General features: G+C 47.6%; 2 protein-coding genes across 2 annotated transcripts in view; both read right to left on the bottom strand.

The window, feature by feature from the left end:
* Nucleotides 1-3,577: 3,577 nt before the first annotated feature.
* Nucleotides 3,578-7,791, bottom strand: LOC310792712 (fibroblast growth factor 4B-like; the record flags this gene model as incomplete). The annotated part of the gene is made up of 3 exons (XM_083654439.1): nt 3,578-3,754; nt 6,694-6,797; nt 7,419-7,791. 3 exons carry the CDS (start codon nt 7,789-7,791, stop codon nt 3,578-3,580), a joined length of 654 nt encoding a protein of 217 aa, XP_083510565.1.
* A 2,066-nt stretch (nt 7,792-9,857) lies between these two features.
* Nucleotides 9,858-23,686, bottom strand: part of LOC310793207 (solute carrier family 45 member 3) — a 76,417-nt gene continuing 62,588 nt past the window's right edge. Inside the window, exons 5-7 of the mRNA XM_083654966.1 lie at nt 22,805-23,168; nt 14,305-14,570; nt 9,858-13,976 (exon numbers count right to left, since the gene is read on the bottom strand). Of these exons, the coding sequence (XP_083511092.1) occupies nt 13,530-13,976; nt 14,305-14,570; nt 22,805-23,168 (1,077 nt within the window). The 3' untranslated portion in view covers nt 9,858-13,529. The remainder of the gene's footprint in view (nt 13,977-14,304; nt 14,571-22,804; nt 23,169-23,686) is intronic.

The raw sequence follows: 23,686 nt of genomic DNA, 5'->3' as shown, positions 1-23,686 counted from the left end.
AATCAGATTCCATAGAGACGATCTCACTCGGCTACTTACAGAGCGTTGTAGATACAAAAACCTCATCTAATTCAAAATCATCTAAATTGACTCAATCAATGAACTCAAATGCACCTCAATAATTAAAATACTCCGGCCAGACAAATTAGAAAGGTCATAAATCACCACATGGGTTCATTGCACGTTACGAGTCCATCTCATCTGGATGGAGGAATAGCTGAATAGGTGCAGAGCCCAGGGGACAGGTGCAGACCCCGGGGTACAGGTGCACAGCCCGGGGGAACAGGTGCAGACCCCGGGGTACAGGTGCAGAGCCCAGGGGGACAGGTGCAGACCCCGGGGTACAGGTGCAGAGCCCAGGGGGACAGGTGCAGACCCCGGGGTACAGGTGCAGAGCCCAGGGGGACAGGTGCAGAGCCCGGGGTACAGGTGCACAGCCCGGGGGAACAGGTGCAGACCCCGGGGTACAGGTGCAGAGCCCAGGGGGACAGGTGCAGAGCCCGGACGGGGGACAGGTGCAGAGCCGGGACGGGGGACAGGTGCAGAGCCCGGACGGGGGACAGGTGCAGAGCCGGGGTACAGGTGCAGAGGCCAGGGGAACAGGTGCAGAGCCCGGACAGGGGACAGGTGCAGAGCCGGGGTACAGGTGCAGAGCCGGGGTACAGGTGCAGAGCCCAGGGGAACAGGTGCAGAGCCCAGAGGGAACAGGTGCAGAGCCCGGACGGGGAACAGGTGCAGAGCCCGGACGGGGGACAGGTGCAGAGCCGGGGTACAGGTGCAGAGCCGGGGGACAGGTGCAGAGCCCAGAGGGAACAGGTGCAGAGCCCAGAGGGAACAGGTGCAGAGCCCAGAGGGAACAGGTGCAGAGCCCAGAGGGAACAGGTGCAGAGCCCAGAGGGAACAGGTGCAGAGCCCAGAGGGAACAGGTGCAGAGCCCGGACGGGGAACAGGTGCAGAGCCCGGGGGGAAAGCAACGAGGTAAAAAGCCATTGTGACGGAGCTGAAAGCGTCAGGGCCGACCGGAGGGAGAAGACGCTGCTGGAACCCTAGGGCCCGGCTGACCGGCCCACTCTGCTCTCACAGCGTCAACTGAAACCAAGCGGCCAACCTGTTACCTGTCTGACGCTCAGCTATTCTCAGCCCCGCATTCTCCACATGCTCACCAAGTTAAACAAACATCACGTGCCACATGCAGAGTCCCATAGAAGAAGTCCTCTGTGCATCACTGCTACCCTCATTTCCCCCCTTCTTCCCTCACATCTCCACTATGGAAAACTACAGTGTCTGAAAGAGGAGAGCGAGCGGTTGAATTCAAGTATGATATGCTGCAATACACAAAGTCTGCATTAACTCATATAACCCTTTGGTACATTGCTTTTGTGTTGTTGCAACAATGCTCCTATTCCTTTCTGTCACAAGAAGCCATACGACTCAATGACCACTTTGAATGATGCATAATAGCATAAAAATCAGGTATCAATAAGCACAATCCACAGCATCTTTCATATCATATCATCTATATATCATATATATCACATCATCTATATCAGACATATCAGACAGACTGGCTTACCTGAAATATTGTTCACAAATCCCCAGTATCATCAACTGAGCAACAGTTATACTTCTGTCGTAATTAAATAGGAATATTTACACAGTAGACCTTCATATCTACAGTGGCTTGAAAATCAATAGCATTGACTGTAGCTTCACCACCTTCTGCATAAACAGAGGTTGCTGTAAGTGCCAAGTAATAAATATCATCAAACCAGTGCCAAAGTCAAAGCGCTCCCTTCCTTTGTTTTTGCTAGATCTCAATTTCTAAAAACAAATCGAACAAATGACAAATGAGTCATCAACTAAGCAAACTCAGTCTCAAGGCCAGGGGCAGATCGAACCCACAAACTCAGAGTCTCAAGGCCAGGGGCAGATCGAACGCACAAACTCAGAGTCTCAAGGCCAGGGGCAGATCAAACCCAAGCCATCTGAACCGGGAGGAACGTAGCATCCACAATCAACTAAATAAATGAACAGGTGAAGGAGCATAGCTTCATATGGTGTCTCAGGCATAGATACGCTGCGACATCGACACTTGACCTCCCGGAAGAAAAACCCTTGCCAACTAAGCAATTCCACATACATACATAACACGTGTAAACACAAACACACACAAATCAGTCAGGCGTGATGATCTAGCTACAATATCTGAACAAATAAAACCAGGGATTGTCAAAGCTCCCTTGCTGGACATGATGGGGGGGTTTAAATACAGACTCCAATCTGAGCTTTCCATATTAACAAGAGGCTCCACTGGGTCCTGTGCAGCAGCACACAGTCTCAATGACTTAATTGATCTAATTATGGAAAGAAAATAAAGTGAAGATACGTCTGGCCCTCTAGGAATTGGGCTAAAGCCCCCCGGGGGTGTCTGAGGGAGTGATGACTTGCTCTTCGTTCCTATTTCTGACTCGAGCAGCGCGTTTCTCACATGCAAGGGGGAGGGGGGCCACAAGTAGGAATCCAAGGCACCGCTACCTCATCACACAGCAGGAGAAACCAAGGCACCGCTACCTCATGACACAGCAGGAGAAACCAAGGCACCGCTACCTCATGACACAGCAGGAGAAACCAAGGCACCGCTACCTCAAGACACAGCAGGAGAAACCAAGGCACCGCTACCTCATGACACAGCAGGAGAAACCAAGGCACTGCTACCTCATGACACAGCAGGAGAAACCAAGGCACCGCTACCTCATGACACAGCAGGAGAAACCAAGGCACCGCTACCTCATGACACAGCAGGAGAAACCAAGGCACCGCTACCTCATGACACAGCAGGAGAAACCAAGGCACCGCTACCTCATGACACAGCAGGAGAAACCAAGGCACCGCTACCTCATGACACAGCAGGAGAAACCAAGGCACTGCTACCTCATGACACAGCAGGAGAAACCAAGGCACCGCTACCTCATGACACAGCAGGAGGAACCACCGCCATATTTGCAAGTGCTCTCGTTGCCCTTACAGTGACACAGACTCTTCATCATCATCATCATCAAACATGGAGGATGGAAACGTTCCAAGTCCTTGATGGACGACGACAAAACGCTTTGAAGGGATTGACAGGCATTCTTCTTCTTCTCTGTAGAAATGTCATGCACACGTTTCTTCTTCTCCTCCTCCTCAGGATATGGCGCTTTGAGGTAATAAAACTGATCCATTTCGTCTCCAGAGGACGAAGCGCCACCCACTGACAGCTTAGGGCAAGGACTCGACCAGTTATGGCAAGCACCCATATAAACTGAAGGGGCAAACGAAGCCTCTCCATTCCCTTCATATAACAAAATGATGAAAATCATAAAAGCAGCAAAGAATGGCATTTCCATAAATTCTAATACAAAGTCAGCTACCCAAATATACATATAAAGATTGAATAAATACTATCAGATATAGTGGTATTTCTTTCTTTTACAGTCCATTTTCTCTTTTGTGTACGCATGTATGTATACGGTATTCATGTTACCTGGGAAATAATCCACATGTGCAAATAAGTTTGTTATTGCCAGTTTTTTGCTCGTCATATCCGGGGTAGGAAGTGCGTTACAGTCATGGCCGTCGTGGCCTTGTTGCCCCTCTTGATGCGGCCATGCTTGCTGAGAGCGATGTAGAAGCCTCTGTAACGCCACGACTCGTAGGCGTTGTAGTTGTTTGGCAGCATGCTCTCCTTGAACTTGCACTCGTCATGGAAGACTGTCTGGGAAGAGCAGAGGAGACAGAGCACCTTCAGGGACAGCTCGAGAAAAAAAGTCACATTTTGTAGTTTGAAGCTATGATGGCACAAAATGAAACAGCTAGGCAATGTTTTGTGTTCCTGCTCTATGACTTCCTAATACAGACATTGGCCACCCAACACAACCTGACAGAATACCAGTCAGTGATGTCAGTTCCAAGGTCCATGTGTGAACCATCAGGAGGATTTTCGGTACAAGCTATTTGGTACCTTGAAGCGAATCCCTGTTTATCTCATATAATCCCTCTAAACATCCCTGAATATTTGTCACTATCAAGAACAATGTGAGCTGAGCTGAGCTGAGCCGACAGGCCTTGACTTCGTACAGCAGCAGAGCAAATAAGATGCATCAGAGGCCATGTGGCCTAATTCAATCTGTTATCAGATCATCAGCCTCCACAGTTACACAAGCTCAGGCTTCACCGGCCGTGATGACTGACAAGCATTCTGTCTGTCAAAGATGTTCCAGGCTATACAGCAAGTCAGGCACATGCCCCACGCTCCACTAACCACACAGTACCCTCCAGAAGCCCGGGACCCCCAGCCAACTACACAACCTCTAACCACACAGTATCCTCCAGAGGGCCCGGGACCCCCAGCCAACTACACAACCTCTAACCACACAGTACCCTCCAGAGGGCCCGGGACCCCCAGCCAACTACACAACCTCTAACCACACAGTACCCTCCAGAGGGCCGAACCCCCAGCCAACTACACAACCTCTAACCACACAGTATCCTCCAGAGGCCCGGGACCCCCAGCCAACTACACAACCTCTAACCACACAGTACCCTCCAGAAGCCCGGGACCCCCAGCCAACTACACAACCTCTAACCACACAGTATCCTCCAGAGAGCCGGGACCCCCGGCCAACTACACACCCTCTAACCACACAGTACCCTCCAGAGGGCCCGGGACCCCCAGCCAACTACACAACCTCTAACCACACAGTATCCTCCAGAGAGCCGGGACCCCCGGCCAACTACACACCCTCTAACCACACAGTACCCTCCAGAGGGCCCGGGACCCCCAGCCAACTACACAACCTCTAACCACACAGTATCCTCCAGAGGGCCCGGGACCCCCAGCCAACTACACAACCTCTAACCACACAGTATCCTCCAGAGGGCCCGGGACCCCCAGCCAACTACACAACCTCTAACCACACAGTATCCTCGAGAGAGCCGGGACCCCCAGCCAACTACACAACCTCTAACCACACAGTATCCTCCAGAGGGCCCGGGACCCCCAGCCAACTATACACAACCTCTAACCACACAGTATCCTCCAGAGAGCCGGGACCCCCAGCCAACTACACAACCTCTAACCACACAGTATCCTCCAGAGGCCCGGGACCCCCGGCCAACTACACAACCTCTAACCACACAGTATCCTCCAGAGAGCCGGGACCCCCGGCCAACTACACAACCTCTAACCACACAGTATCCTCCAGAGGGCCCGGGACCCCCAGCCAACTACACAACCTCTAACCACACAGTATCCTCGAGAGAGCCGGGACCCCCAGCCAACTACACAACCTCTAACCACACAGTATCCTCCAGAGGGCCCGGGACCCCCAGCCAACTATACACAACCTCTAACCACACAGTATCCTCCAGAGAGCCGGGACCCCCAGCCAACTACACAACCTCTAACCACACAGTACCCTCCAGAGGCCCGGGACCCCCAGCCAACTACACAACCTCTAACCACACAGTACCCTCCAGAGAGCCGGGACCCCCAGCCAACTACACAACCTCTAACCACACAGTACCCTCCAGAAGCCCGGGACCCCCAGCCAACTACACCACCTCTAACCACACAGTACCCTCCAGAGGGCCCGGGACCCCCAGCCAACTACACAACCTCTAACCACACAGTACCCTCCAGAGGGCCGGACCCCCAGCCAACTACACAACCTCTACACACAGAGTATCCTCCAGAGGGTCGGGACCCCCAGATAAACAAAGCATACTAAGCAACAGAAAGGGGCAACTATACTATAGTCCAATAGATACATATCTTAAGGTAGTAAAACAGATCAATGTTAGGGTTCCTAGAACCCCTAAAACCATCATGAGGAGCCTTGAGATAGGCTAACTCTTGTTATCATTTGACACTATATGAATATAACTGATTGAAATTGGTTGAGGCATATAGAGGCCATCCATTGGATTCTGCCAGCACTGCAGAATCTGATTAACTTTTTGATTATCAGGGTGTAGGCATAAAGTGTCAGGAGAGAAAAGCCAATAACCCCCCCCCCCCCCCCCCCCCAAAATATATATATATATATAAATAAATAAATACCGTAAATAAATAAATAAACAAACAAACAAATAAATAAATAAATAAAAATAAACAAACACTTAATATGTCTCAAAGTACTGGCTGAAAATGTAGGCTATTTGAAAATCTAACTATGTATATAGACTACGTACAGACTATATTATGTTGTCAATACCACTTGATGATGATGGTGGGTGCTATTAGCTACTGGGGGGCTGTGGGGACCTATGCCCCCCAAGACGTGTGCGCGCCGCGCGGCCCCGCACTAGAGAGCAGCGGTTTGCCTTGATCGATTTCCAGCTGTGCTGACAGGTGCATCCTCACCCAGGAGGACCACATCATCAGCCCTGCTGTTGTTCACCTCTGCACTATTTCACCCACAGGACTGCACATTATTATTATTATTACGCCGCCTTTGCTTCAAGGCCTCTTTAGACTAATTAAAAAAATCAGGACTGGGCAGAGGCAGCCCGTCAGATAGGGCAAGAAATGCATGCATCTGAAAATATGACGGGCAAATCAGAAGGCCGGGTCAGGCTACATGCGGCCCTATTTTCAGGATCCCATTAACAAACATTGCTGGACAATAAATGAAATAGCTAGTGCATACCTACCGTTCCGTATAACCTCCCACGGCTGTTCATTGCGACAAACATCTCACTCGTCACCCCGTACAGGCTCACCACTCCTCGCTCCACCGTCGAGATCTCTATTAGACCTGACAGGACAAAGGATTATTACATTATTATTACATGTTTTCTTGGCAAAAAATAATCGGTCATCCTGGCTGCTATTTCTTACAGTATAACGGTGACTATAGTAGGATATTGCTCTCTCTCTCTGCGTGCGTCTATGGGTGTAACCTTGCAGATTGCGTCGCAGCATGCCGAGCCTTTGTTCTGCATCTTTCACTCACCTCCACACATGACAATTAACATTCCGTGTCAATTAAGGCTATTATGGATTATTACAATCATTGCATTGACGTGCACGGCTATTGGTCTCATGGACCGCCCTCCTGGCTGCTGCGTAAAAATAAGTGTCTAAAAGCGTCCATACATTCATGTCATGGTTGAGCTCAGGGGAGGAGGAGGGGGTGCTGGTGGTGGTGGTGGTGGAGGAGTATTCAGCACTGATACTTGTTTTTTAATAGATTTGTCTTTGCCGTGGTGGGAGACACCCGATGCTCCCTCTCAGTGGCTGGATGACATATGATCATGCAAATTAATAGGGGATAGACTGACGCCTCATCATCACAGATCCATACTTATTGACCCTCCCTCTCCCCTCTCATGTCTATTGCATTCGAGCCGCGGTCGGTGAGGTAGGTATAACTCACTGTACTGGTTTTCATTATGTGCACCGTTTATCCCGCCGCCGGGGAGGACCTGGAGGTGAAACCCGATGCCCACGTTGCAGTAGAGCCTCCGCACCCGCTTGATGCCCAGCAGATAGTCGCTCTCCCAGCTCGGCTCCGGTTTCTCCCCGGAGATGCCCAGCATGGAGCGCGAGAACAGCGTCTCCCATCGTTTCTCCAGCAGCGACGTCGCATTGGTCCTGGGTCCGGCGGCCGACACCGGGTAGGCCGACACGACCCCCAGCGCAAAGCCCAGGAGAGCCAGCAGCACCGCGGGCAGCGTCCAGTGCGGCGACGGCGCGCCACCGGCCTCGCAGCCTGACATACTGACGAGGAGCCTCTGCGCAACGGCCATCCGGTTTACCTCCGGGCCACGTGCTCCAAATTAATGAGCCTAAAAATAGCGCTCCTCTTGTTTTGCTTCCTTCGGCATGCCGCGGGCTGCATGCGGGTTATTTTGGGCATGAAACGAAAACCCGGTGGCCGGTGCAGAGGAGAGCGAGCGGCAGAGCTGGAGGTGATGGTGATGATGATGGTGGTGGTGGTGGTGATTACCATGTTTTGCAGCTCCTCCGCGCCTCTCTCTCTCTCTCTCTCTCTCCTCAATCTCTCCCTCTCTCTCGGTGATGGCCCTGAAGAGCGCCTGGGTACCACTCTCACCAAAAAGCGCGCCTCGCCAGGGCTATTGCATCCCTAGATGACATCATGCTGACTTCACCGCTGCTGGGATAATAGCCTACAAGGCGGGTGGAGGAGAGGGTGCTGACAGCGGTGAAAAACACAATAGGTAGTCTAGTTTAGGTCTGTGTGGAGAGGTGAGGGAACAGCCTCCCCCTTCTCACTGAACTGGAAGGGGGGGAGAGAGAAACCTCATTGGTGGCGTTCAGCGGCCGCGCATGGGACGCGATGGGGGCGCTCATGCAGGCAGCTCCCAAATTGGGTCGGTGGTCATATGTCTGACAGCCCACTTCCTTATTTAGAAGGAAGGTGTAAAAACAGGCCCGCTTGTCACCGGAGAGCAATGGCAATGGCAGCTCTATACTCTTGTGGTCGACCGCTTCCTAGTTTTGCGCACTTGGAGATCTTTCTTCCCCCCGCGCAAAATGAGACGATTTTCTGACTGGGGCTGAATGACATGTCACCCTGGAGAGCAAAGGCACACTGCTGAAGTGCCCTTGAGCAAGACACCGAATCTACAGCGCCGTTATAGATGACCCTGACCTCTCCGCGGGGACGGGGGGGTTGGTAAAGATTATTTCAATACTTAAAGAGGGGCATCAATAAAGTATCATATTTCCATAGGCCATTTATTTTGTACAGTGCATTCGTGAGAACTGTGGGAGAGTGGAGAGGCCCAGTGCCACCAAATGGCACACATAGCCGGCATGCCATTCCCCGCGACATGAAAGCCTCTCGTGGTTTCCATGTAATAGATAATGCCACCAGCAGCGTGCCCCATGCGTCAGCGGAGCCAGGGCAGTGTGCGGCGCACCACGACACAGTGCCTCGAGATTTCCGAAGGATGGCGCTATTTCCACGTTTTTTACAAAACGCTCACACGGAGAAATGCTTTGTGCAGCCTTTAAAGTTGTCAGTGTTGTGACCCAACTACACCAAGGTTAGGGTAACTTTAAGGACTTGACTTGAGGGAAAGGGTTAATCAAAATGCACTTGAGTTTTGATGATTCATAGATTCGAGGATTGATAATCAAAATATATATCTATAGGCCCTGTATATAACCACTATAGTATATAATATGTTTTAAAGCCCCGAATGAAAAATAATCTATATGAAAAACAATCTCCAGTAATGTGCCTGTTTCTCCATGTTGGGTCACCAGTGTGTTCCATAACATACGCAGGGACAAAACCTCCTTTATAATGCAGTTCTTTTATTTTGTATAAAATCTATTTGGTAACTGCATATTTATAGACAATTTGATGGATGTACAATGAAAATAAAATACAACTTTCTGTAATGGCTAAATGCATTAATGACGATGACACATCTGGTAGGAGAGGAAATTAAAGTCTTGTGGCAAAAAAAAACGTGTTAAATGAAAATATCCCTGATCAATGTCTTTAACCTCAGAACAAATCATTTTCTGGCCTTGAAATAATTGGACCATTGGCACTTTACCATCTTGAAATCAAACAGGACATTTGGTCAAGAGAGCAAACAACTCGGCAGCCTGGCCAACCTGCACCATACCATCCTAACGATGGCATCAGACACCTCCTGATGCAGGTTGGCAGAAGGCTTGATGTGGTAGAGGGGCGCCTCTACTCAAGAAGTACCCCCCCCCCCCCAGTCCAGGTGCCCCCTGTGCCTCCCCTAGTCCAGGTGTTCCCTGCACCTGCATTTCACTCCCTCTATGGGGCGGCCATGTGAGCTAAACTGTTGTCTTTCCTTTCCCTCTGACTACAGTCACTTTTTATGGTACATATTATTCACAAGTGAATATGGGGGCGGCTGCACAAAACGCACTCCCTGGACTTCAAACCCCACAACTTCCTCACCTCCTACCATTCCCTCACCCAAGCACACCTGCCTCTAATTCTGGACTACTTGGACCCAGCCACCACACCTGAACATTTAAGGGGCACTGCTTAGCCCCAGCCCAGTGTTTCCCTGGACTGCTGAGCTGCTGGTTGTTTGGTGTTTATTCTGTTTGATGCCCCCAGATGCATTATTTAAGTAAATTAGGGTTTGTTAGTTATTTCTGTTTATTTGTTGAGTTTAACGAGTATTATGATTTGAGTGTTTGAGTTTTGTTGGATTAACTTTGTTGAGTTAAGTTGCTGTCCTACATTGTTGTTGAGTTCAACCTTTGTCCTTGTATGCTATGCCTTCAGCATTTCAATCATCTGTTCTGTGACCATCTGTTACCCGCATCCATTTGTTAAATCATCCTGTTGATCATGTTCGACCATCTGCTTCACCTATCTCAGAACAGACACATTGAAACATCTACCTCTGGTCCTCACACTCGGATCGGTGTTTCCACTTGCCAAGGCTTGAGAGAGTAACCCCCATTAGGCAGTTTTGTTCAGTCATATTTATAAATTATTAGCTTTAAGGATGTTTCTACACATCTATACAAAATAATTTATCTTTTTCACAGAAATAGCCTTTGCCCCTGCACCCATGAAAGATGCCAAAAAAAGGCCAATAGTTTGATGTGCTGATTTCTTTTATCTTTAAAAGTATAATAAATACATATGTACAAAAAAATGTTGAAATGCATAGAGGCACTTGAAAAAGTGAACCTTTTCCGATACGTCTGCTACGGCTAGTAGGCTACTGTTACGTTTTAGCTCAACTAGGTTAGACACTTTCCTGTGCATTTAGGGGGACAAGGTTCGTTCAGTTGTATATTCGACTATTCCAACTGTTTTTTTCCTTCTATATTGAGTAAGTTACAGATTATACCCCAAGATCCTTAAATATTAGACAGATCAAACTCATCACCCCTTGAGCAGGTGCAGACAAATGATATACAAAATGCAGAAATGAAGTTCTTGATTGTAAAGCAAGCATTTTTAACACCAAACACCTAGTTTGAAAAGCATAACTGAACGCCACAATACATTCCCATGTAGCTACAGCATGATAAGGGCTGAAGTCATTGTGTCATTAATTATCGGTGTGGGGGAGAAAACATCACACGCGTCACATCGCTCTTCAGAGAGCACCACATGGACGACACATTTCTGTAGGCCAACCCAGAAGTTAGCATCTCACTGGGTTCCTCGTCTGGAAGTCGATGGGATTTTGTATGGAGACCTTTGCGTTCGGCAAGATCATCTTCACAAATAAACACCACTTTTGTGATTTTCGAAGCGTAATTGCAATCTCCAAAAACGGCGATCTCCAGAAAATGCAAAAAAAATGCAAAAAAATAATCATAATCATAAACCTGGTCCTCATTTGTGAAGTCTATCTTGCTGAAGACAAAGGTCTCAGTTTCATAAACTTTTGTTAACCACAGACCTTATTTCAGGCATCTAACCAAAAACCCCATACAAAAACCCCATTGACTTTCAGACGAGGGAACCAGCATGATGCTAACTTCACTCCATTAGCCTCACACTGAAGAATATTAATGTTACTCATCCACACACACACACACACACACACACACACACACACACACACACACACACACACACACACACACACACACACACACACACACACACGAGGCTTGGCCTTCAGCCAATCAATATACTCTCAAATAATTCTCAGTAAGTGTTTCTGTTTACAACAACCTTTTTGGCCTTTTACAACTGCGCGTGATAAACCCTACATGTTTATTGTTTACAGCATGGAATAACAGACCCCATCGTCCCCATTTCCTTGATTGTCATTTTAGAACACAGTAAAACATGAGGGTTCAGGTGTTTACTCAGTGGCATATTAAGGACGAGATGGGACACTAAGAAAAAAGGTGACTAACCTGAGACGACTGCCCTGATCGCACCCATAGCTGGAGAGGAACGAGCAATGCAAGACGTGTATTAGCCAAATCTACGCATCTCCATGGATGGACGACAACATCGACACTGGCCTACCATCTAGCATCACGCCGCAACACAAAATTTAGACAAGTTCCAGGTTCTTACAAATAACACGTACATTTCTTCTCACAGCTGTACATCATCAGAATGACCAGTTCCCATTATGATCTTGTTTACCTTTCTTAGAACCATCTAGGCGTGGGCCTATTTCAGTCACATGTCATGATACAGCAGAGGTTGGCTAGCCTGGTAAACCAGCCGGGTCAGGTGAACTCACACCTGCTGGCGTGAGAGGCTTCGTGACGCTGCGTTGGTTGGTTGGTTTCACTTGCTCGGTTCACCAAAAGCAGTGGGATCCCACAATGCAGGATGCAAATACTTCCTCAGTCTTGTTTTAGGAAAGGTTTGCCTTCTTGTAGCTGCAGGGTTTAATATACCTTGAGAGCAATTATAAGTATAAGAGGACCGCAGATATTGGAACTCTCCAGCTATCCCCCCCAGCTAACTCGGAGCTAAGCTAACAGAGTAGCAGCAGCTAGCATCACAAATGAAAATGTGAGTTCACGTGACCGGCTGGTTTACCAGGCTAGAGGTTGGCTCTACTCTTAAATATCTAGTCTCATTGTTACATAGGATGTTTGATTGAAACATTCCAGTAACGGCAAACAACTTCATTCTAAAAACCACCACAGATACACAGTCCATAACCTCACCTAAACAGGTTGCATAACAACATTCCCATAGGGATATACGTGTACAGTCAATATGTATACAAATATTTACAGTAAAACTGTTCAGGGGAAAGACGAAAAATGGGGCCAACATGATGCAAAAATGTCATCTCCTATATGAAATGAGTCTTTTGGAGACTATTTGGGGTGTGGCTACTGGCTGGTAGAAATGCATGAATCTATCCATTCCATTGTGGAGGCAAGGCAAGAGCAGTCTGCTGCTATTGGTGAGATGTCTGAGTTACTGTTTCAGAATCAGAATCAGAATCACTTGATTGATCCCCGAGGGGAAATTGGGTCAATTGAGTTCAAGTACAAACCAAATTGTACTTGACAAACTGTACTTGATAAATATGTGGATATTAAAACAATAAACAGATGAGTCGCTGTGTGTGAGCGGCTGAAGAGTCGTGTTTGGTTTGACCTGAGAGGAAGGACGATGGACAGAGAAGCAGAGCTGAAAGGAGCAACGTAACAACAACAGATATGTTAGATTTCGACAGAATTCAATTGAATTCAGTACGATGAGTGCCAAACAATCTGCACGACGTACAAAGTAACTGCATGTAACTGGATGGAGAAATGTTTTATGTCAATGTTCATAACCTGTCACACACTGACAGACACACAAAGACAAACACTAACACACGCAAAGACAGACCGACACACACACACACACACACACACACACACACACACACACTTCCTCAAGGCAGCACTTCCACAAAAGCAACCCTCACGGCACTTGAGCAAGGCATCGTGGGATGAGTTCCGGCATCCGCGGGAAACCGGAACGATTAAATCTCAATGTTGTGATTCCGTCGCACGTTGTGCGTCTCTCTCAGCTCTTCAGGTCCTTTTGCTCGAAGACGATGTGACCGGCCAGGTAGATGGCGACGGCGCCGAAGATGGCGGAGCAGGCGATGTAGGCGGTGACCGACTGAGCGAACTGAACGATCATGCCCATGAAGAGGGTGGGGAAGACCTGAGAGAGGAGGAAGGTGCTGTCCAAGATGGCAAAGTCCAGGCCCACGCCGCGCTTCTCAAAGCCAGACTCCATCTCCCCCGGCTCTGCGCCCGCGGGGCTGCTCTGCGATGATGCCTTTTGCCCGTGGGCACTCGGGTAGTACTCCAAACCCTCTTGGCCGAAGAAGGCGTTGCCGTTGGTGCCCCCCGTTTTGTGGCTCAGTCCGCCCTCCTCTTCCATAGCAGTCAAAAGCACAGAGTCTCGCTTGACGGCGATACCATTTTTGTGCACGCTTTTGGTTTTCCTTTTTGGCATGTAGACCTGAAATGAGACAAAAATAGGGATGCACAGATATGAAAATTTTGGCCGATAAAGTACCTACTGAAAAAAACAACATTGAATTTTATCGTCAGATATGATTTGGTACAGAATTCCATAAGGATACGTATTGTAGGTAGAGAGATTACATTCTGTAATTGTGTTAACTTCTTGTAAATGAAAGGTGAAGTTTAACAATTCCTTAATTTTCTGGGGACCCTCAGAACTCCCTGACAGACCCCCCCCTGGTGGTCGCAGAACCCCATGTTGAGAGCCACTGATCTAATAAGTATAACTATGTTAGGTACTAAGTTGGTGCATGCTTGCGTACCTCTTTCTCCTTGTGGTAGTGGCAGGTGAGTGTGTAAGGCAGAGTCTGCAGGGTGGCGTAGGCGAAGCCTGTGAGGGCAGACATGACAGTGACCAGCACCACACTCTTGGACAGGCAGATGACCACAGCGGACAGCGTGAAGCTCACCATGCTGCTCAGGTAGACACGCCTGGAGCCAAAACGGCGGACCAGTCGCCTCATGACCAGGGAGAAGAAGGTGGAGGTAGCGCACTGCAGGAACAGCCCCAGACTGCCCATACGGATGCCTGCCAGAAACATGTGGGACTTATTAAAAAATATGTTATAACAGGCCTATATTTGTATAAAAGCAAAAACAAAAAACATACCATGTATTTCACAGTTTGAATATAGGGCCATTCATTGCCATTCATAATTCATACAGAGATCGCTTTACCTTGAGGATGTCGACCCCTTTCAATGTTAGTAAAACGTGATGACGTTTTTTGTGGGCGGAGCGTAGCTGGAGGCAGAATAATCCCCGGAACACGTTAGCCAACGCTGGCTAGCAAGTTTTTATTTATTTTTTTACAATGGCTGAAGGAACGGGTTTCTCTGAATATGTAACGTTACGGTCACTCACTCCGTGAGCGCGAGTGTTAAGGTCCTTACACATCGGGCGATTAATTCGCACGTCAATAATATTTTCCGAACTTCTATCAGTCAATGCAACTGTGCATACCAACGGCGAAGTTTCGCTGAGCGTTATTTGCGGTGTTTATTCTTCCGGACCACGGTCGATTTTTCAGAAATTCGCTTCCGACGTGTACACATCTGTGGCTGTGATTGACAGGTGGGTCAAAACTCGCATCGCAATTTCGTGCTGTATATTCGCATCGCTCTTGATGTGTAAGGACCTTTACTTAAAAAGTGAACATTAAGCAGAATGGCCGACTCGTAACAGTACATGCTTACTCAGGATGACCTACTGTGGATGAATGGCCAGACATGATACCTACCTGATCGAGAAACTAAGCATATAGTCAAGACAAACTGAGAGCGTCTATATCTTTAGATGCCCATAACTATGTCCTGAATGTTCATGTACAAGACTTGAAATACAAATATGGAGTTTTGTGTCGAAGTTCTGCCTATAGCCAGCGCCAGACAACCATGTGTATCAGGCTTGGGTTAGGCTACTGTCAACAGAACAAACAGCTACGTCTTGACAGTGAACTGTACTTGGACGGCTGGGTAAGTAACCTACATCATTGAAAGTGTTTGTAAGTTAAAGGATGGCTTTACCGCTAATCAACCCACTTTGTATCATTAATAATCTGGGTAATACAGTATAAGCACATGGGCAGTGTTTACCTTCTCTCTGTGTTTTCCACACAGAGATCTCCCATTTCCTCCTCTGGCAAAGTGCTCCATTGTGACGCGTTTTACGTCACAACGGAGCTGCGGAGGTTCTGCTGGAGAGGCAGAATCTGCTCCAAGTTGCTGTTATTGTTTATTTTTTGAACTATGCGCACATCCATGGAGAATCAGAGCCTTAACGAGCCTTAATGACTTGCAGCTGGTGGGGGCGGAGTTTCTGCAGGCAGCAGCCAGATCATTTTTCTCCGCGAGGTAAACAGAGAGAGAAGGTAAAACACCGCCCCTGTACTTACTGTATATTACCGAGATTATATGATGCAAAGTGGGTTGATTACCGGTAAAGCCGTCCTTTAAATACACAAGTGTTATCTCTAGGCTGTGTGATTATGGTCACATTTACAGCACACGTCCGCTGTGATACCAGTCTTATCGCGTTTAACCATAGTTACCTACCGTAGATTATTTTGGAATGGCAGCAGTGGCAGCTGGTATGCGATAACATTTCAAGTTGGAGCCATTGCTCCTTCGATTCACACACAGCAAGATGACATCGGTAGCATTAGGTGATGTAGTAGACTACTAGTCTGCTCTGAGGAGATCCGTGTTTGCAGGTTGTTTTGCCTCCAGCATGACGCAGGCCGTGACGTAGGCCCGTCAATGGATCTATACAGTTACTGATGACAAGGTCAATGTCATATTCCTGTTGACATGGAGGAGGTCAAATAGTAGAAACCTTACTAAGTACGCTTGTGGCTCAGAGCAGCTAACACACATCCTCTGTAGGTCAGAGGCGCTGCACACGTTAAGGATGATTGCTGTAATTTCAGGAAGTCTGGCCTCAACTGCCATCAGCTCAAACAGAAACAACAGCAGCAGCAGCTCACAGGTCATTTCCTTCTAACGCCGTGTGTGGAACCATGTGTGGAACCATGTGTGGAACCATGTGTGGAACCAAAGTCACACGGCACATTTCACAGCACATGAGCGGTGGGGTAGCTTTTCACTGTGGTGCATTAACACCCAAGCAGCACCCAGCACCCAGGCAACAACACAAACTGCGCTGGCGTCTCCAATATAATACTATATACTATATATATATATATATATATATATATATATATATATATACTGTGTATACATCTATATCTATATAGATATATATATATATCTTTCTCTCTCTCTCAAAGGTATATCAAAGGTTTTCCACTCCCAAATAAGCACATTAATGGAATGGAATTGTCAAAATGAGAATTTGTCATGATCCATCATCTCCTATACTGTATCTATCGTCAACCCATGAAAGCAAGGTGCTAGATGTTACAGTGTATCATGTGACACTAGATGTTACAGTGTATCATGTGACACTAGATGTTACAGTGTATCATGTGACGCTAGATGTTACAGTGTATCATGTGACACTAGATGTTACAGTGTATCATGTGACGCTAGATGTTACAGTGTATCATGTGACACTATCAAATGTAACCAACACTGGAAACAGCCAGTGCTGCTGAGGGAGGCATCCACAATGTTCTAATAGTGACACTGCAACCGTTATTTATAGAGAGAGAGAGAGAGAGAGAGAATGCTTGCTTAGTTCTCCCGTGCAATCAGAAGAGACATCATGCTCTCTCCCTGCCTTTAAACTTGCACTTTTACCAATAGGGCAATATGAGACGTGTGCAACAATTGTCTCCTGCGATGACACGCGCCTCCAAAATGCTTTTAGAATTGTGCTGTAAAGTATGGCATTTTGTACGCTGTGGGAAAAACGCTCCCTATTTAATATTGTTTCGCTGTTTATCCCCATGTTTTGTTTACTCCGTACTGAAGTGATGAAAGTTCTAGCTTGTTTTCTCCCAACATCAATTTGAGCAGAGAGGCTCTGCAGTGGGAAACCTGCAGAGCTCTCAGCCTGCTGCTATCTCAGCTGGCTGCTGGTGGTGAACAACAGCGCGGGTCAGAAGTTCAGCAGCAGGGCAGCTAATCTGTCATGTGAAAGGAGGATGTGGATCATATTACTGTTTGAAAGCAAAGGTACTGAGCCCACTTGACAAACACTACACAAGCTAAGGATGAGGACCCACATTCAAGCTCAGAGAGATAGGGGGGGGGGCTGAGCCAAAATGCCAGTGAACTCGTGTAGAGGAAAACTGGTGCAATGTGAGAAAAAGCCTTTTTGTGTAGTGAGTGAATGCTTAATAGACTGCAAGGCTAAGAAATATGAGCACATTAAGAGGAAGGGGGGGATCAATACAACCACTAGAGACAATGCAGATTATTTGAGGGTAAAGGGGTCTTTAGGGCATCTGCAGAGTGAACAATGTGGTCTAATAACATCCGCTGTGTTCCAGATTAAACAAACGTCTGCCTCCAACAGACCTGGGATCAGAATGTGCTGCTCTCTCTCTGGCCCGTCTAACGTCTGCCTCCAACAGACCTGGGATCAGAATGTGCTGCTCTCCCTCTGGCCCGTCTAACGTCTGCCTCCAACAGACCTGGGATCAGAATGTGCTGCTCTCTCTCTGGCCCGTCTAACGTCTGCCTCCAGCAGACCTGGGATCAGAATGTGCTGCTCTCCCTCTGGCCCGTCTAACGTCTGCCTCCAGCAGACCTGGGATCAGAATGTGCTGCTCTCTCTCTGGCCCGTCTAACGTCTGCCTCCAGCAGACCTGGGATCAGAATGTGCTGCTCTCTCTCTGGCCCGTCTAACCCTCCAGCAGACCTGGGATCAGAATGTGCTGCTCTCTCTCTGGCCCGTCTAACGTCTGCCTCCAGCAGACCTGGGATCAGAATGTGCTGCTCTCTCTCTGGCCCGTCTACCTGACTTGAATGAACATGTTCTTTGTGTGCTGATTCCTTGACATTAATTCTTTGTGAGTGTGACATTCCTCGTGGTCCAGCAGGCACAGACAGAGGGAAGTCAAAAGTAAAGAAAGGAGGGAGGGAGAGACAGAGAGAGAAGAGATAGAAGAGAGAGACAGAGAAGAGAAAATGGAGGAATACCATATAGACTGTACAAAAATTATGGACAGTCACCATGACGTCGCCCCATTGGTTTGTGGGCTCGCGTTTTGAAGCCTCTAGTTTGGCGTTTTGGCCGCTGCCATCTTGGTTCTTGCGCAGCTCGCATGAGATCAGGGGTCTCCCACGGCGCCGTTTGCTATAGACCTTATTCGATTGACGTCACTCACGTACGGGCACGCCCACCGCCGCCATGTTCTCGACATAACGCAGCAGCTCTTAAGTGACAGCCTATGTGAGAGCAGCGTTTATAGGAAGCTAGCCGCCGTTAGCGTTACCTGTATCGTTCCAATTGTGTTCGGATGGTGACCTGCGTTACACACGGCTGTAGTAATGACAGCAATAAAGTCCCCGTGGTTTGTTTCTATCTCTACCGTCCACAGACGTGAAGGGAGCAAGACGGAGGATACGTCAGCAGCACAGGAGATCTGTGGATAGTTAGGAGAGACAGGTGAAACTTTCTGACAGCTCCTCACAGCAAAGTCTGTTCACCTCGTTTTTTCTTTTGTTTATTATTACAGGCATTAACGGCAGCATACAAACAACAACTCTGGGGTTTTTATTGCCGTCATCACTATCGCTATTTTGTAATGAAACAGAAACGACAATAAGGCCGTTACTATAGTTGTCAGCTGCAGGACGGTATGTCAACAATATGGCGCTGTCCGGGGTTAGCGAATAAGGTCTATTGGTCCGTGATCGGCAAACTGCACGATCACTGGACAGGCGACCTGTCAATCACGCCCGAAACATCGTCTTTTCTATCGTCTATTTGACTCTAAACGGGTGAGTTACCGTATATGAAAATTCACCCCCAGTTGTCATGAAAAGTGAGATTCGCTATATAGACCAAAAGCGTTTTTGAAGCAGGCTGTAAACATGTTTACATCCTGTAGTCGGGCATTTTAACACGGAGGTGAACGTGGAACGACTCCCTTTTGGAGGCAGCCTCAAGTGGCCATTTGAGGAACTACAGATTTGATCACTTCTGCATAGGCTTCATGTGTCCAAGGCAAGCCTGAGCTTGCTGCCTGAGGAAAAGGTGAAAGAAGGGGGAAAGGTAGAGAAAGATGAAATGGGAAGGGAAGATGAGAGGATGAGGAGATGAGAGGATGAGAAGATGAGAGGGACATACATGGGTTAAGAGGGAGAAGTGAGAGGGAAGGAATTAGGTGAGCAGATGGGAATTCTGGCTGAATGGTAAACAACAGGAGACTTGAAGCACTTTGCTCAGACATGGATGGACCCATTGGTATCGGCAACTTCTCAACATGAGCCTAGGCACTATGACTGCCTTACTTCAGGGCAGCCCGTTCTCTTCTCGACCTCGTGTGGTAAAATGTACAAAAAGAAAAAAGAAAAGAAAAGAAAAGTATCAAAAGAAGAAAAGGAAAAACCCTCGATCCTAGCATGCTTGGCCATCTTAGGGCCAAAAGAACAGTTTAGTACAGCGACGCTGATAAGGATCATATTATATCATCGATGATGATGTCCATTGGCCCAAATGGACTAGAGCTGCGATTAATTAACGATTAATCGATTAGTCAATCAACAGAAAAGCAATCGACAACTATTTTGATAATCGATTAATCGTTACAATGAGTACAATTTTAAGAGAAAAGTTCAAGTTGAAGAGAAAATCTAAATTCTCTGATTCCAGCTTCTTAAATGTGAATATTTCCTGGTTTCTTTACTCCTGTATGACAGTAAACTGATATTATCTTTGAGTTGTGGACAAAACAAGACATTTGAGGGCGTCATCTTGGACTTTGGGAAACACTGATCATCATTTGATACCATTTTCTGACATTTTATAGACCAAACAACTAATCGATTAATCAAGAAAATAATCAACAGATTAATCGATTACGAAAATAATCGTTAGTTGCGGCCCTAAAATGGACATCAATGGTAGAATATGATCATGGTCGGTGGCGAGTGGCGACCAACATACATCGCTGTACTACAGTATAAACTGCCCTTTACACCATTGATTTGTCCAGGCAAGGATGCCATGTACTCTACCTTATACCATGGTCTGGGTAAATACTCTATTCTGATTGGCCGGGCAGGTGTGCATTAAAACGGTTTAATGCACACACAGTCTGTCTCAAGTTTAATCACTGTTCTAAATTCATCCTCAGCCTGTAGCCTAACTTACAGTCTATGCCTGTAGGCCTGTTGAGTCAGCCAGCAAACTAGAGAGATTGTGATTTCCTAAACTGAATCAAAACCACACATATAAACACAAAACTGCCTCGCTAGCTCAATCTTGCTGTAACTAAGATAACTGCTTGGGGGAGGGGGGGGGGCTGGGATCCATGAAAGATTGAAGTAGTAATTTAAATGTATTTTTTTTAAGCTAGTAGCATCTATCACCTAACCGGCTTTGGAAAAGGGACTAGAACCATTCCTTGCTTCATAACCTTTCACCAATCATTTGTGAATGCTTTTATTTCATATTGTTGGCAAATGACCATGATATAAGGCGGGATAATGAAGGAGTAGGTGTGCATTAAAATGTTTTAATGCACTTTGCGGAGGCAACCGCCCTCCGCTTCGTGTCGGGGTGGTTCTTCACCTCCTCCGCTTCGTGTCGGGGTGGTTCTTCACCTCCTCCGCTTCGTGTCGGGGTGGTTCTTCACCTCCTCCGCTTCGTGTCGGGGTGGTTCTTCACCTCCTCCGCTTCGTGTCGGGGTGGTTCTTCACCTCCTCCGCTTCGTGTCGGGGGTGGTTCTTCACCTCCTCCGCTTCGTGTCGGGGTGGTTCTTCACCTCCTCCACTCCGTGCATTAAAACCATTGAATGCACGCCTACTCGTTGATGATCCCTTACTTATTAAGTCTACCTAAAGGTTATGTTTACACGGACAGTGGCAATGCCCGGTTTACTGAATCACCTAGACTAGAGCGAGATGCAATCTTCTGGCAGGAATAGTGGCATGACTGGATGATTTGCACATCTGACAGAGCAGGTAGAGCCAGGGTACAGACCTGCCTTTTGGTTTGTGTGTTGTTGTGTTTTTGAAGGGTGGGGTGGTCTAAATTCTTGGCCAGGTCTTAGCAGGACTAGCAATGGCAGACTTGACATTGGCTTGTGTGCACTCACACACACCGGTTTGGCATTATTACCCAACCCATGAATCACACTGTGCAGTTTTTTGTAGCTCAGAAAGAATCTGTACAGGTTAATGGCTGCTCCTTACTGCCGGTGTCCCACACACACCCAGAATGAGGAAAGCAGGCAGACATGCAGGAAGACAGACTCTGGCTCCGTCTCCCACCTGTGCCCAAGGAATGTGACTGCATCCTGGCCAGCTGTGCCGGAGCAGAGAGCAGAGCCAGCATGATGGACCCTAAGCCCACTATACTGGACAGGTGAAGACATTATGAGCAGAGAGAGCAGAGCCAGCATGATGGACCCTAAGCCCACTACACTGGACAGGTGAAGACATGAAGGGGGCCGAGTCAGACAAGGTCGTGTCTGAAGCCTCACTAATATAATTGTTTTATGATATCCTGTTAGGCCTCCAAGACTTTCCTGGGGATGTCATGTTGTTTAGACACTAGGTGGATACGTATGGATGGACAGGAGGTGAGCTGAGAATGAACTGCAGAGCATCAAGTTACTCTCTAACCAAGGCAACATCTCACCGCTCATTTAGACAGACACCGTTTGAAGACGAGAGGGTCTCTCCTAAAACATACAACTGAGTAGGGCTGCACGATCATTCAATATGATCATTCACCATCTTTCAGTGGGATTATATTGTGATGATATGGTGATTTGGGATATTCAGAGTTACAATTCTGCTGTCTGAACTGATGGGAATAAGCACATATTATTTAGAAACTCAGACAAAATGAAGGATGGTAGTAGGAGTATTATGTGAAACTTTCAGTTTAGTTTGACATCACACCAACAATGCCATTCGGTTTAAATATGATGAACTTTAATTTGATTATTTAATGTGATTTCGCTGATGTGAGCCATATCGTCATATACAGTATCTCAATAAAGAAAAAGAAAAATCCTTATGATTATCGTGATATTGATTTCAACCATATCTTCCAGCCCTACACAACTAACAAATGCACGGCATGTTTGTCCAACAACACATGAAAGGGAAAGCATCTGACCTTCGTCGTATCTCTGCCTGGACGCGGTCCCCGGCGAGGCGCTGGGCACACCCTCGTAGAGGCCCTCGCCCACAAAGTCTGTGTAGAAGAGCATGAAGGACATGACGGCCATCCAGCTGCAGAGCTGGGCCACACACAGCTGCCTCATCACGCGGGGCACGTGGCAGTAGCTCCTGTAGATGGCCGGGGTCATGGTCCAGCAGGTCCTCAGCAGGCACAGCAGGGGGCCAGACTTCAGCAGCCTGGGCTTGCACTTCAGCAGGTAGCAGCAGGAGCGCCCGGCCTCCAGAGAGACCACGCCCGACTCCAGCAAAGCTCCGGATCCTGCCGCGCTGCTGCCGGCACACCGCGGCTCCTCAGACACCTGGGGAGTGTATCGTAATACTACATGGTAATACTACGGCAGAGTATTGTCATACTACATGGTACAAGTGTTTTGTCTGCTACTTTAAAGTCAAAACTGCTCCACCCATTAAAAATCTGCTCAAAGATCATAGGTCAAACCACTTGAGACACGTTATGAATCAGCCTACCATAATAACATACTAGGGCTGGCCAACAGCATCGCCTCTGACCCCAACCACGTCCTGAACAGTGAATACAACCTGTTACCTTCAAACCACGTCCTGAACAGTGAATACAACCTGTTACCTTCAAACCACGTCCTGAACAGTGAATACAACCTGTTACCTTCAAACCACGTCCTGAACAGTGAATACAACCTGTTACCTTCAAACCACGTCCTGAACAGTGAATACAACCTGTTACCTTCAAACCACGTCCTGAACAGTGAATACAACCTGTTACCTTCAAACCACGTCCTGAACAGTGAATACAACCTGTTACCTTCAAACCACGTCCTGAACAGTGAATACAACCTGT

Source organism: Poromitra crassiceps, assembly GCF_964638095.1.
Source record: "Poromitra crassiceps genome assembly, chromosome: 18".
NCBI lineage: Eukaryota > Metazoa > Chordata > Actinopteri > Beryciformes > Melamphaidae > Poromitra > Poromitra crassiceps.
The sequence above is the reverse complement of the archived record's forward strand: the minus strand, read 5'-3'. Positions and strand labels throughout refer to the sequence as shown.